This window comes from Oncorhynchus gorbuscha, linkage group LG21, assembly GCF_021184085.1.
Source record: "Oncorhynchus gorbuscha isolate QuinsamMale2020 ecotype Even-year linkage group LG21, OgorEven_v1.0, whole genome shotgun sequence".
Classification (NCBI taxonomy): domain Eukaryota; kingdom Metazoa; phylum Chordata; class Actinopteri; order Salmoniformes; family Salmonidae; genus Oncorhynchus; species Oncorhynchus gorbuscha.
In genome coordinates, this window is record NC_060193.1 from 6,008,369 (window position 1) to 6,022,123 (window position 13,755).

Below are 13,755 nucleotides of genomic sequence, written 5' to 3' on the forward strand. Positions count from 1 at the left end.
CTCTCCTGCTCCCCCCGTCCTCATCCTCTCCTCATCCCCCCTCTCCTCATCCTCATCCCCCTCCCCTCATCATCTCCTAACCCCCCTCTCCTCATCCCCCTCTCCTCATCCCCCCCCCCTCTCCTCATCATCTCCTCATCCCCCCTCCCTCTCCTCATCATCTCATCCCCCTCCCTCTCCTAATAATAATAATAATATATGCCATTTAGCAGACGCTTTTATCCAAAGCGACTTACAGTCATGTGTGCATACATTCTACGTATGGGTGGTTCCGGGAATCGAACCCACTACCCTGGCGTTACAAGCGCCATGCTCTACCAACTGAGCTACAGTTTAGAATGTTACTGTATGTACAGAACGTCTCCTCATCCCCCCCCCTCATCACCCCCCTCCCTCTCCTCATCATCTCCTCCCTCTCCTCATCATCTCCTCCCTCTCCTCATCCCCCTCCCTCCCTCTCCTCATCCCCCTCCCTCTCATCATCTCCTCATCCCCCTCCCTCTCATCATCTCCTCATCCCCCTCCCTCTCATCATCTCCTCATCATCTCCTCATCCCCCTCCCTCTCCTCATCCCCCTCCCTCTCCTCATCTCCTCATCCCCCCTCCCTCTCCTCATCTCCTCATCCCCCTCCCTCTCCTCATCCCCCCATCCCCCTCCTCCCCCCTCTCTCCTCATCCCCCTCCCTCTCCTCATCATCTCCTCATCCCCCTCCCTCTCCTCATCCCCCCTCCCTCTCATCTCCTCATCCCCCTCCCTCATCATCTCCTCATCCCCCTCCCTCCCTCATCCCCCCTCCCTCTCCTCATCATCTCCTCACCCCCCTCCCTCTCCTCATCCCCCTCCCTCTCCTCATCATCTCCTCATCCCCCTCCCTCTCCTCACCATCTCCTCATCCCCCTCCCTCTCCTCACCCCCCTCACTCTCCTCATCCCCCTCCCTCTCCTCATCATCTCCTCAACCCCCCTCTCCTCTCCTCATCATCCCCCTCTCCTCTCCTCATCATCCCCCTCTCCTCTCCTCATCATCTCCTCAACCCCCCTCTCCTCTCCTCATCATCCCCCTCTCCTCTCCTCATCATCCCCTCTCCTCATCATCTCCTCAACCCCCCTCTCCTCTCCTCATCATCCCCCTCTCCTCATCATCCCCCTCTCCTCTCCTCATCATCCCCCTCTCCTCTCCTCATCATCCCCCTCTCCTCTCCTCATCATCCCCCTCTCCTCTCCTCATCATCCCCCTCTCCTCTCCTCATCATCCCCCTCTCCTCTCCTCATCATCTCCTCAACCCCCTCTCCTCTCCTCATCATCCCCCTCTCCTCTCCTCATCATCCCCCTCTCCTCTCCTCATCATCTCCTCAACCCCCCTCTCCTCTCCTCATCATCTCCTCAACCCCCCTCTCCTCTCCTCATCATCCCCCTCTCCTCTCCTCATCATCCTCCTCAACCCCCCTCTCCTCTCCTCATCATCCCCCTCTCCTCTCCTCATCATCCCCCTCCTCTCCTCATCATCCCCCCCCTCTCCTCATCATCCCCCTCTCCTCATCATCTCCTCACCTCATCACCCCCCCCTCTCCTCATCCCCCTCCCCATCCCCCTCCCTCTCCTCATCATCTCCTCATCCCCCCTCCCTCTCCTCATCATCTCCTCATCCCATCCCCCTCTCCTCTCCTCATCCCATCCCCCTCTCCTCTCCTCATCCCATCCCCCTCTCCTCTCCTCATCCCATCCCCCTCTCCTCTCCTCATCCCATCCCCCTCCTCTCCTCATCCCATCCCCCTCTCCTCTCCTCATCATCCCCCTCTCCTCTCCTCATCATCCCCCTCTCCTCTCCTCATCATCCCCCCTCATCATCCCCCTCTCCTCATCATCTCCTCACCTCATCACCCCCCTCTTCTCACCCCCCTCTCCTCATCATCATCTCCTCACCTCATCCCCCCTCCCTCTCCTCATCCCCCCTCCCTCTCCTCATCATCTCCTCAACCCCCCTCTCCTCATCATCCCCCTCTCCTCTCCTCATCATCTCCTCATCCCCCCTCTCCTCTCCTCATCATCCCCCTCTCCTCTCCTCATCATCCCCCTCTCCTCTCCTCATCATCCCCCTCTCCTCTCCTCATCCCCCCTCTCCTCTCCTCAACCCCCCTCTCCTCTCCTCATCATCCCCTCCTCTCCTCATCATCCCCCCTCTCCTCATCATCCCCCTCTCCTCATCATCCCCCTCTCCTCTCCTCATCATCTCCCTCTCCTCTCCTCATCATCTCCTCAACCCCCCTCTCCTCTCCTCAACCCCCCTCTCCTCTCCTCATCATCCCCCTCTCCTCTCCTCATCATCTCCTCAACCCCCTCTCCTCTCCTCATCATCCCCCTCTCCTCTCCTCATCATCTCCTCAACCCCCCTCTCCTCTCCTCATCATCCCCTCTCCTCTCCTCATCATCCCCCTCTCCTCTCCTCATCATCTCCTCATCACCCCCCATCATCTCCTCATCACCCCCCTCTCCTCTCCTCATCATCCCCCTCTCCTCTCCTCATCATCCCCCTCTCCTCTCCTCATCATCCCCCTCTCCTCTCCTCATCATCCCCCTCCTCTCCTCATCATCCCCCCTCTCCTCATCATCTCCTCACCTCATCACCCCCTCTCCTCATCCCCCTCCCTCTCCTCATCATCTCCTCAACCCCCTCCCTCTCCTCTCATCTCATCATCCCCCTCTCCTCTCCTCATCATCCCCCTCTCCTCTCCTCATCATCCCCCTCTCCTCTCCTCATCATCCCCCTCTCCTCTCCTCATCATCCCCCTCTCCTCTCCTCATCATCCCCCTCTCCTCTCCTCATCATCCCCCTCTCCTCTCCTCATCATCCCCCCTCTCCTCATCATCCCCCCTCTCTCCTCATCATCCCCCCTCTCCTCATCATCTCCTCATCATCCCCCCTCTCCTCATCATCTCCTCACCTCATCACCCCCCCCCTCTCCTCATCACCCCCTCCCTCTCCTCATCATCCCCCTCCCTCTCCTCATCATCCCCCCCTCCCCTCCTCATCATCCCCCCTCCCTCATCATCCCCCCTCCCTCATCATCTCCTCCCCCCCCTCCCTCTCCACACCTTGAGTTTCTGTGCTTCACCCCCTCTCCTCATCCTCCCCCCTCTCCTCTCCTCTCCTCTCCTCACCTTGTGTCTGTGCTTCTCCCCCCTCATCCTCTCCCCCCTCTCCTCTCCTCACCTTGTGTCTGTGCTCCCCCCCCTCTCCTCATCCCCCTCTCCTCATCCTCTCCCCCCTCTCCTCATCCTCTCCTCACCTTGAGTTTCTGTGCTTCTCCCCCCCCTCTGTCCTCACCTTGAGTTTCTGTGCTTCTCCCCTCTCCTCATCCTCTCCTCACCTTGAGTTTCTGTGCTTCTCCCCTCCTCATCCTCTCCTCACCTTGAGTTTCTGTGCTTCTCCCCTCCTCATCCTCTCCTCACCTTGAGTTTCTGTGCTTCTCCCCTCTCCTCATCCTCACCTTGAGTTTCTGTGCTTCTCCCCTCTCCTCATCCTCACCTTGAGTTTCTGTGCTTCTCCCCTCTCCTCATCCTCACCTTGAGTTTCTGTGCTTCTCCCCTCTCCTCTCCTCACCTTGAGTTTCTGTGCTTCTCCCCTCTCCTCATCCTCACCTTGAGTTTCTGTGCTTCTCCCCTCTCCTCATCCTCACCTTGAGTTTCTGTGCTTCTCCCCTCTCCTCATCCTCACCTTGAGTTTCTGTGCTTCTCCCCTGACTTTGAGTAGTTCAGTGATGGAGTCAACGAATCCTTGGAAATGGTGGTTACACATCTTTTCGATGTCTCTGTCATGGTTCCGAATCCTCCCGTCCAGCTTCCCCATAAACACGCCATGTTCCTGACCGTCATACACAGACCTGGAGGAGAAAACGAGAGAACCAACATTCAGGGGACTCTTTTATTCAAAGAGATTTAATCTCAGGGATACATGTTTTTTTTGGGGGGTATCCCCAAAGGGAAGTAAAACAAAGTGTTGAGGGAACGGAACACTTTTAGCAACGAAAAATATACAGTATCTTGATCCACTTCCCAAGGCTTCTAATATACACTTACACCAAGGGGGCGCCATCACACCACCCGCCAGGCAAGGGGGCGCCATCACACCACCCGCCAGGCAAGGGGGCGCCATCACACCACGTACCCGGCAGGGGCGCCATCACACCACCTACCCGGCAGGGGGCGCCATCACACCACCTACCAGGCAGGGGGCGCCATCACACCACCTACCAGGCAGGGGGCGCCATCACACCACCTACCAGGCAGGGGGCGCCATCACACCACCTACCAGGCAGGGGGCGCCATCACACCACCTACCAGGCATTTCTTTGGGGGCGCCATCATGTGCACCACCTAACTGCCATTAGGTCAGTCATGGAGACTGCTGGGTGGTGGCATTTCTTTGGGGCTCGCTCATGTAGCTGGAGTGTGTCAGCCCTCCATGATGCTATGGACTGCCAGACATGAATCCAATTGAGCACATCTGGGAGCCTAACTGCCATTAGGTACCTTTAGAGATGAGATCCTCAGACCCCTTGTGAGACTATATGCTGGTGTTTTAAGGTTGGCCCTGGGTTCCTCCTAATGCAAGACAATAAATTTGATTTCCATTGATCATTTTGGTGTGATTTTGTTGTCAGCCATTCATATGTAAAGCTGATCTAGGATGTGTTATTTTAGTGTTCAGCAGTTCCTGCAAGAGGAAGGCATTGAGTGATGTATGGACTATAGTAGTGGATCTGTAGGGTCTGGATAGGTATAAACAGTATAGTAGTGGGGTCTGGATAGGTATAAACAGTATAGTGGTGGATCTGTAGGGTCTGGATAGGTATAAACAGTATAGTAGTGGTCTGTAGGGTCTGGATAGGTATAAACCTGTAGGGTCTGGAGACATGAATCTGTAGGGTCTGGATAGGTATAAACAGGTATAAACAGTATAGTAGTGGATCAGGGTCTGGATAGGTATAAACAGTGAGCACATCTGGGGATCTGATCTGGAGTATAGGTGGATGTCTCAGCTGTAGGGTCCATCCACCATACAGTATAGTGGTGGATCTGTAGGGTCTGGATAGGTATAAACAGTATAGTAGTGGATCTGTAGGGTCTGGATAGGTATAAACGTTGTGGTGGATCCATAGGTATAAACAGACTGTCCAGTATAGTAGAGTAGGGTCGGATGCTTTAGTGGATCAGGTCTGGGAGTAGTGTATCTGAGATCCTGTAGGGTCTGGATAGGTATAAACAGTATAGTGGACCATCCAGCCACCTCATCAGTATAGTAGCATGCCCAGGCGTTGTAGGGATCTGTAGGGTCTGGATAGGTATAAACAGGTAGTGGATCAGGGTCTGGATGGTAGGCCACACACACTACTGAGCCCCATTTTGACTTGTTTTAAAACAGGACATTACATCAAAGTTGGATCAGCCTGTAGTGTAGTTTTCCACTCTGGATAATTTTGATAGTGTGACTCCTGGAAATAAACAGTATAGTGGTGGATCTGTAGGGTCAGACAGTATAGTAGTGGATCTCCATGGGTTGATAAATTTGATTTCCATTGATAATTTTGGTGTGATTTTGTTGGATCTGTAGGGTCTGGATATTCAACTATGTAAATAGAAAAAGTATAGTATTTAATAAGAATATTTCATTCAGAACTAGGATGTGTTATTTTAGTGTTCCCTTTGTTTTTCTGAGCAGTGTATAAACAGTGTATTAGTGGATCTGTAGGGTCTGGATAGGTATAAACAGTATAGTAGTGGATCTGTAGGGTCTGGATAGGTATAAACATTATAGTAGTTTATCTGTAGGGTCTGGATAGGTATAAACAGTATAGTGGTGTATCTGTAGGGTCTGGATAGGTATAAACAGTATAGTAGTGTATATGTAGGGTCTGGATAGGTATAAACAGTATAGTAGTGGATCTGTAGGGTCTGGATAGGTATAAACAGTATAGTAGTGTATCTGTAGGGTCTGGATAGGTATAAACAGTATAGTAGTGGGGTCTGGATAGGTATAAACAGTATAGTAGTGCATCTGTAAGGTCTGGATAGGTATAAACAGTATAATAGTGGGGTCTGGATAGGTATAAATCTGTAGTCTGGATAGTGGTGTATCTGTAGGGTCTGGATAGGTATAAACAGTATAGTAGTGGATCTGTAGGGTCTGGATAGGTATAAACAGTATAGTGGTGGGGTCTGGATAGGTATAAACAGTATAGTAGTGGATCTGTAGGGTCTGGATAGGTATAAACAGTATAGTCTTTCTCCCCCCTACGAGACTCCCTGTACAAATGTCAATTATTGGGCTTGTAATTCCTAATTACTAACTATTAATTGTAATTACTCTCACTGTCTTCAGACTCATTTGTATACATGTAAATGGTGCATGGGGTCATTGCATATACTGAAATGCAACACAGAAGATAGATATTGGTCCTGTGTAGCTCAGTTGGTAGAGCATGGCGCTTGTAACGCCAGGGTAGTGGGTTCGATCCCCGGGACCACCCATACGTAGAATGTATGCACACATGACTGTAAGTCGCTTTGGATAAAAGCGTCTGCTAAATGGCATATATTATTATTATTATTATTATTATATTGTGTGTATGTGTAATAATTATGTGTGTGTGTGTGTGTGTGTAATAATTATAATGTATCAGTAATAATACATTTGCTATTCCCTTGTTTACAGAGATGGACGTGCAGAAGGCAAACCCAGTGATGCTACTGGTCCCTCATCTACAGTTGTGTGACAAACTCCAGCAAGCATTTAAAGGACATGATGACATTTCATATTGTTGAGAAGCCTGACTTTGAGGTTGATGGAAGGTTGCCGTGCCTCACTATAAAGTGACATCGCAAACATTATTTTCCCCCGGAGACTGAAATCCCAAAACATGTACAACCAGGTTAAAGCTGATGTTGGAAAGAGTTTGGCTCAAGGCACTTTGGTTTTCTGCAGATGCGTCCCTCTGGACCAGTGAAAGCAGGGGGTGGTTCAACCCTACATCAGCTTCCCCATCCATTACCTCACCCCAGACTGGAACAGGAATCAAACTGCCTGGAAACACAGTTCTTCCCAGAAGATCACTCAGCTCACAACAGAGAGTTTGAGAATATGCTGGAAGAATGTGGGGGGGGGGGTCAACAAGAAAGACCTGGTCTGCAAAACCACAGACAACGCAATAAGCATGATCAAGGCTTTTGAACAGGTCCCAGATCTGCGGCTTTGGGTGCTTTCGCCATCATTTGAACCTGACCATCTCAAAGGATCTGAAAATTCAGAGCTTTGACACAGCAGTCAAGGCCTGCCGACATCTGATCCAAGGCTTCTCACGGAGCTGGAAGAGAAAGAGGGAGAGAAAAACAAGCTGCTTCTCAACATGCCACAGAAAGCTCTGATCCATGATGTGGTGACCCGATTGGGGGGGGGGGGGGGGGGGTCTACACACAAGGTGCTTGAGTGTTTCCTCAGCCAACAGCAGCCAGTAGGAGGAACATGGCATCTGATGACCAACGGATGTCGACATAAGTGTCATGGAACAACTGTCTCGGGTCTTAGAACCTCTGAGCGCCTCGAACCTCTGAGCAAGTATACAGGTGCACTTGCCTCAGACACGAGTGACACTGTCAGCCATCAAGCCTGTCCTGGACCACGTCACCTGTGATGTTCTGGTGGAAAAGGGTACGGAGCCATCCCTGACCAGGGAGAGGATACAGAGCCATCCCTGACCAGGGAGATGAAAAGGATAATGAGAGAAAACCTTAACAGATACACAGAAAAGGCAAAAAGAGAGTCGTGCACATGGCCGGTTTCATTGACCCTCGCTTCAAAAAGGAGCTTTTTAGATGAGCCTGAGGCTGCAAAAGTTGACACTGGCAGCTGTGTCCAAGAGGCCTTGAAGCTGGCAGCTGTGTCCAAGAGGCCTTGAAGCTGGCAGCTGTGTCCAAGAGGCCTTGAAGCTGGCAGCTGTGTCCAAGAGGCCTTGAGCTTTCCAAGAGGCCTTGAGAGCTGTGTCCAAGAGGCCTTGAAGCTGGCTGTGTCAAAGGCCTTGAAGCTGGCAGCTGTGTCCAAGAGGCAAGCTGGCAGCTGTGTCCAAGAGGCCTTGAAGCTGGCAGCTGTGTCCAAGAGGCCTTGAAGCTGGCAGCTGTGTCCAAGAGGCCTTGAGGCAGCTGTGTCCAAGAGGCCTTGAAGCTGCTGTGTCCAAGAGGCCTTGAAGCTGGCAGCTGTGTCCAAGAGGCCTTGAAGCTGGCAGCTGTGTCCAAGAGGCCTTGAAGCTGGCAGCTGTGTCCAAGAGGCCTTGAAGCTGGCAGCTGTGTCCAAGAGGCCTTGAAGCTGCCACCACACTAGCTAACGTCATAGTCAACATAGCTACCGGAACGAACTCCTTAGTAAACGCACAATCCAATTCACGTGTACAATCACGCAGTAGTGGTTAGTTTAGTAGTTACACAGACGGGCCCCAGTGGCAATACATTTATAAAACCGAAAGCTAACCTTGACTTGGAAGAGTTGGAGAGTTGGGTAGCCTTAGCAAGCTAGCTAGCAAACATAATTCCTCTCTGAGTCACAGTGTTGAGTAGGGTAAATAAGCAGCATTAGCTAGCGTGAAACTGAATATTTAACAAAAATACAGCTTAATCTCTGCTGCGTCTCCTTATTTTGAAAATAAATACATTTGTTCAAAACGGTTCAACTATTGTCTTTCTCTCGCTTTGAGTCGACGTCATGTTATGCAGTGCTAGCTAGCTGTAGCTTATGCTTTTAGTACTAGATTCATTATCTGATCCTTTGATTGGGTGGACAACATGTCAGTTCAAGCAGCAAGAGCTCTGATAGGTTGGAGGACGTCCTCCGGAAGACGTCATAATTACTGTGTAATTCTATGTAAGCGGGTGGGAACCATGAACCTCCTAGGTTTTGTATTGAAGTCAATCTACCCAGAGGAGGACAGAAACTAGCTGTCCTCCGGCTACACCATGGTGCTACCCTACAGCGTGCTGCTGAGGCTACTGGAGACCATTGCAAAACAGTGGGTTTTAATTAGTTATTTGTTGATGTGAATATATTTATTATAGTTTTATCTAAAAAAAAGAATACATTTTTAAAAATTAAGTTTCATTATTATTTTTTTAATGTAATTCACAGAGGATGTTACTCCCCTTCCTCTGAGGAGGAGCCTCCAGTGGCAGAGTTTTCCCCTCCCCTCTCCCAGACAGTTCCAGCTAAATTATTGATTGAGAAATTGCTCTAAGGAGCTATTTTTTGCTTCTTTTTGGCCATTTTGATGTAAAACAATATAGGGAAGGTACTTAATTGTTACCCAGAAATTTGGTAGAGAGAAAAAAAATGGAGGTTTTGGAACTTTAAAATAAAATAGAAAATGTTCCCTTTGGCCCATTACAAAATGAGAAGAATTGCAGGAAATTACCTTTAAAACAACTAAATAATGTGGCCAAGACGACCTCTAATATTTTAGGCTAAATGTTCAAATAATTTGGGAGCAGAATGTCCTACAAAAAAATAAAAATATCTCACGGGGGTGCATGCCCCCGGAACCCCACGGCAAAAATAAAACACTGTAACACACCCCCTTCCTGTGGTAGAGGAAATGCCCGACAAGTACAATGGAGAAGGTCTGACGCCATGACAACTTCCTCCTACACTGCACACAAAGGCATTTCTAAATGCAGTACCTTTTGTACAGTATCAGAAGGTGTGTGTGTGTGTGTTCCCCAGTAGAGTTCAGAATCAAACAGCACCCAACCCTGGACAAACAGGGTGAAAGGCTGGCTCCCTCTAAGCGCTGGAGGAAACACAGTACTCTAGTTAAACAACTACTAGTACACCTACTACTGCAGACCCTTTATTTAACTAGGCAAGTCAGTTTAAGAATGTTAGAATGTTCTTATGTACAATGACGGCCTAGGAACAGTGAGAACAACAGACTTGTCAGCTTCGGGGATTCGATCTAGCAACCTTTCAGGTTACTGGCCCAACACTCTAACCACCAGGCTACCTACCGTCCCAGACCTTAGCCCAAAAGGAGTTCATTATCCCTGGATAATGAGACAAGGCAGAGTCGGCATTCCATTCATCTCCTCCTAGTAGACCCACACGATGACATCATCACTGCTCCACTCCAGTTGACTAGTCTACTCCGGTCCAGACTTTACATTGAACTTGGCTAAGGTCTTACCCTGAGCAAGGCACAGTGCAGACTTGCTCATCTTGACCTCGATTGTATCGAGTGCTGATCTAGGATCAGTTGCCCTCCTGTCCAAGTAGTCTTAATTATTGTGATCTGTAAAGCAAAACTGATGCAAAACCAGCACTCGTACTCAGACACGATACATATTGTTCTCCACAGGGCTGTAGTCCAGCCTGACCCAGCGCTGGCCTGTAGTCCAGCCTGACCCAGCGCTGGCCTGTAGTCCAGCCTGACCCAGCGCTGGCCTGTAGTCCAGCCTGACCCAGCGCTGGCCTGTAGTCCAAGCCTGACCCAGAGCTGGCCTGTAGTCCAGCCTGACCCAGAGCTGGCCTGTAGTCCAGCCTGACGCAGCGCTGGCTGTAGTCCAGCCTGACCCAGCGCTGGCTGTAGTCCAGCCTGACCCAGCGCTGGCTGTCGTCCAGCCTGACCCAGAGCTGGCCTGTAGTCCAGCCTGACCCAGCGCTGGCTGTAGTCCAGCCTGACCCAGCGCTGGCTGTCGTCCAGCCTGACCCAGCGCTGGCTGTCGTCCAGCCTGACCCAGAGCTGGCCTGTAGTCCAGCCTGACCCAGAGCTGGCTGTAGTCCAGCCTGACCCAGAGCTGGCCTGTAGTCCAGCCTGACCCAGCGCTGGCCTGTAGTCCAGCCTGACCCAGTATTTACATACACTAACGTTACTTTCTACTGTATTGGGTTGCACAACAAACAGTCCGTGGGACACCAGAAGTTAAATACAATTCCATTTAAAATAATAATGCCGGTGGCCAAGACTGTTGGTCATTATGACTTGGGGAATTGGAGACTAAATATCTAAAAAAAAGGATTGAATTATTAAAAACAGACTTTCCAAACCCACTTCCTCTCTGCTGACCTCGTCAAAATAAAAAGTCCCACACAAGTTATTCCTATCCTGTCCACATATGGCAAACGCACAAGACTGTTATGTCTCCATTCATTTTGGGATGGCAGGTGGCCTCGTGGTTAGAGGCAGGTGGCCTCGTGGTTAGAGGCAGGTGGCCTCGTGGTTAGAGGCAGGTGGCCTCGTGGTTAGAGGCAGGTGGCCTCGTGGTTAGAGGCAGGTGGCCTTGTGGTTAGAGGCAGGTGGCCTTGTGGTTAGAGACAGGTGGCCTAGTGGTTAGAGACACGTAGCCTAGTGGTTAGAGACACGTAGCCTTGTGGTTAGAGGCAGGTGGCCTCGTGGTTAGAGTGTTGGGGCAGTAACCGAAAGGTTGCTAGATTGAATCCCCAGAGCTGACAAGGTAAAAATATATGTTGTTCTGCCCCTGAACAAGGCAGTTAAACCCCCTGTTCCCCGGCAGGCCGTCATTGTAAACAAGAATGTGTTCTTAACTGACTTGCCTAGATAAAGGTTAAAGGTTACATTTTGAAAACTAAATATATGTATATGGAAAGAAAAAAACTTCAACACGTTGCATCTAACATTTCATAACACTTCCCATGCTAGTGAAACACACACACACACACACACTGTTACCTCACTACTACAACAACACGTATCCCTGTTACCTCACTACTGCAACAACACGTATCCCTGTTACCTCACTACTGCAACAACACGTATCCCTGTTACCTCACTACTGCAACAACAACACGTATCCCTGTTACCTCACTACTGCAACAACACGTATCCCTGTTACCTCACTACTGCAACAACACGTATCCCTGTTACCTCACTACTGCAACAACACGTATCCCTGTTACCTCACTACTGCAACAACAACACGTATCCCTGTTACCTCACTACTGCAACAACAACACGTATCCCTGTTACCTCACTACAACAACACGTATCCCTGTTACCTCACTACAACAACAACACGTATCCCTGTTACCTCACTACTACAACAACAACACGTATCCCTGTTACCTCACTACTACAACAACACGTATCCCTGTTACCTCACTACTACAACAACAACACGTATCCCTGTTACCTCACTACAACAACAACACGTATCCCTGTTACCTCACTACTACAACAACACGTATCCCTGTTACCTCACTGCTACAACAACAACACGTATCCCTGTTACCTCACTACTACAACAACACGTATCCCTGTTACCTCACTACTACAACAACACGTATCCCTGTTACCTCACTACTGCAACAACACGTATCCCTGTTACCTCACTACAACAACAACACGTATCCCTGTTACCTCACTACTACAACAACAACACGTATCCCTGTTACCTCACTACTACAACAACAACACGTATCCCTGTTACCTCACTACAACAACAACACGTATCCCTGTTACCTCACTACTACAACAACACGTATCCCTGTTACCTCACTACTGCAACAACACGTATCCCTGTTACCTCACTACTGCAACAACAACACGTATCCCTGTTACCTCACTACAACAACACGTATCCCTGTTACCTCACTACTGCAACAACAACACGTATCCCTGTTACCTCACTACTACAACAACAACACGTATCCCTGTTACCTCACTACAACAACAACACGTATCCCTGTTACCTCACTACTACAACAACACGTATCCCTGTTACCTCACTACTACAACAACAACACGTATCCCTGTTACCTCACTACTACAACAACAACACGTATCCCTGTTACCTCACTACTACAACAACAACACGTATCCCTGTTACCTCACTACTACAACAACACGTATCCCTGTTACCTCACTACAACAACAACACGTATCCCTGTTACCTCACTACAACAACAACACGTATCCCTGTTACCTCACTACAACAACAACACGTATCCCTGTTACCTCACTACTGCAACAACAACACGTATCCCTGTTACCTCACTACTACAACAACACGTATCCCTGTTACCTCACTACTACAACAACACGTATCCCTGTTACCTCACTACTGCAACAACACGTATCCCTGTTACCTCACTACTGCAACAACAACACGTATCCCTGTTACCTCACTACTGCAACAACAACACGTATCCCTGTTACCTCACTACTGCAACAACAACACGTATCCCTGTTACCTCACTACTGCAACAACACGTATCCCTGTTACCTCACTACTACAACAACACGTATCCCTGTTACCCCACTACAACAACAACAACACGTATCCCTGTTACCTCACTACTACAACAACACGTATCCCTGTTACCTCACTACTACAACAACACGTATCCCTGTTACCTCACTACTGCAACAACACGTATCCCTGTTACCTCACTACAACAACAACACGTATCCCTGTTACCTCACTACTACAACAACAACACGTATCCCTGTTACCTCACTACTACAACAACAACACGTATCCCTGTTACCTCACTACAACAACAACACGTATCCCTGTTACCTCACTACTACAACAACACGTATCCCTGTTACCTCACTACTGCAACAACACGTATCCCTGTTACCTCACTACTGCAACAACAACACGTATCCCTGTTACCTCACTACAACAACAACACGTATCCCTGTTACCTCACTACTGCAACAACAACACGTATCCCTGTTACCTCACTACTACAACA

The 13,755-nt window shown here is 49.5% G+C and overlaps 1 protein-coding gene across 1 annotated transcript in view; it reads right to left on the reverse strand.

Annotated features, from left to right (window-relative positions):
- The window catches only part of exoc6b (exocyst complex component 6B), a 182,494-nt gene that overhangs the window by 147,591 nt on the left and 21,148 nt on the right, over nt 1-13,755 (reverse strand). The window contains 1 exon segment of the mRNA XM_046320331.1: nt 3,718-3,883. Within this exon segment, the coding sequence (XP_046176287.1) occupies nt 3,718-3,883 (166 nt within the window).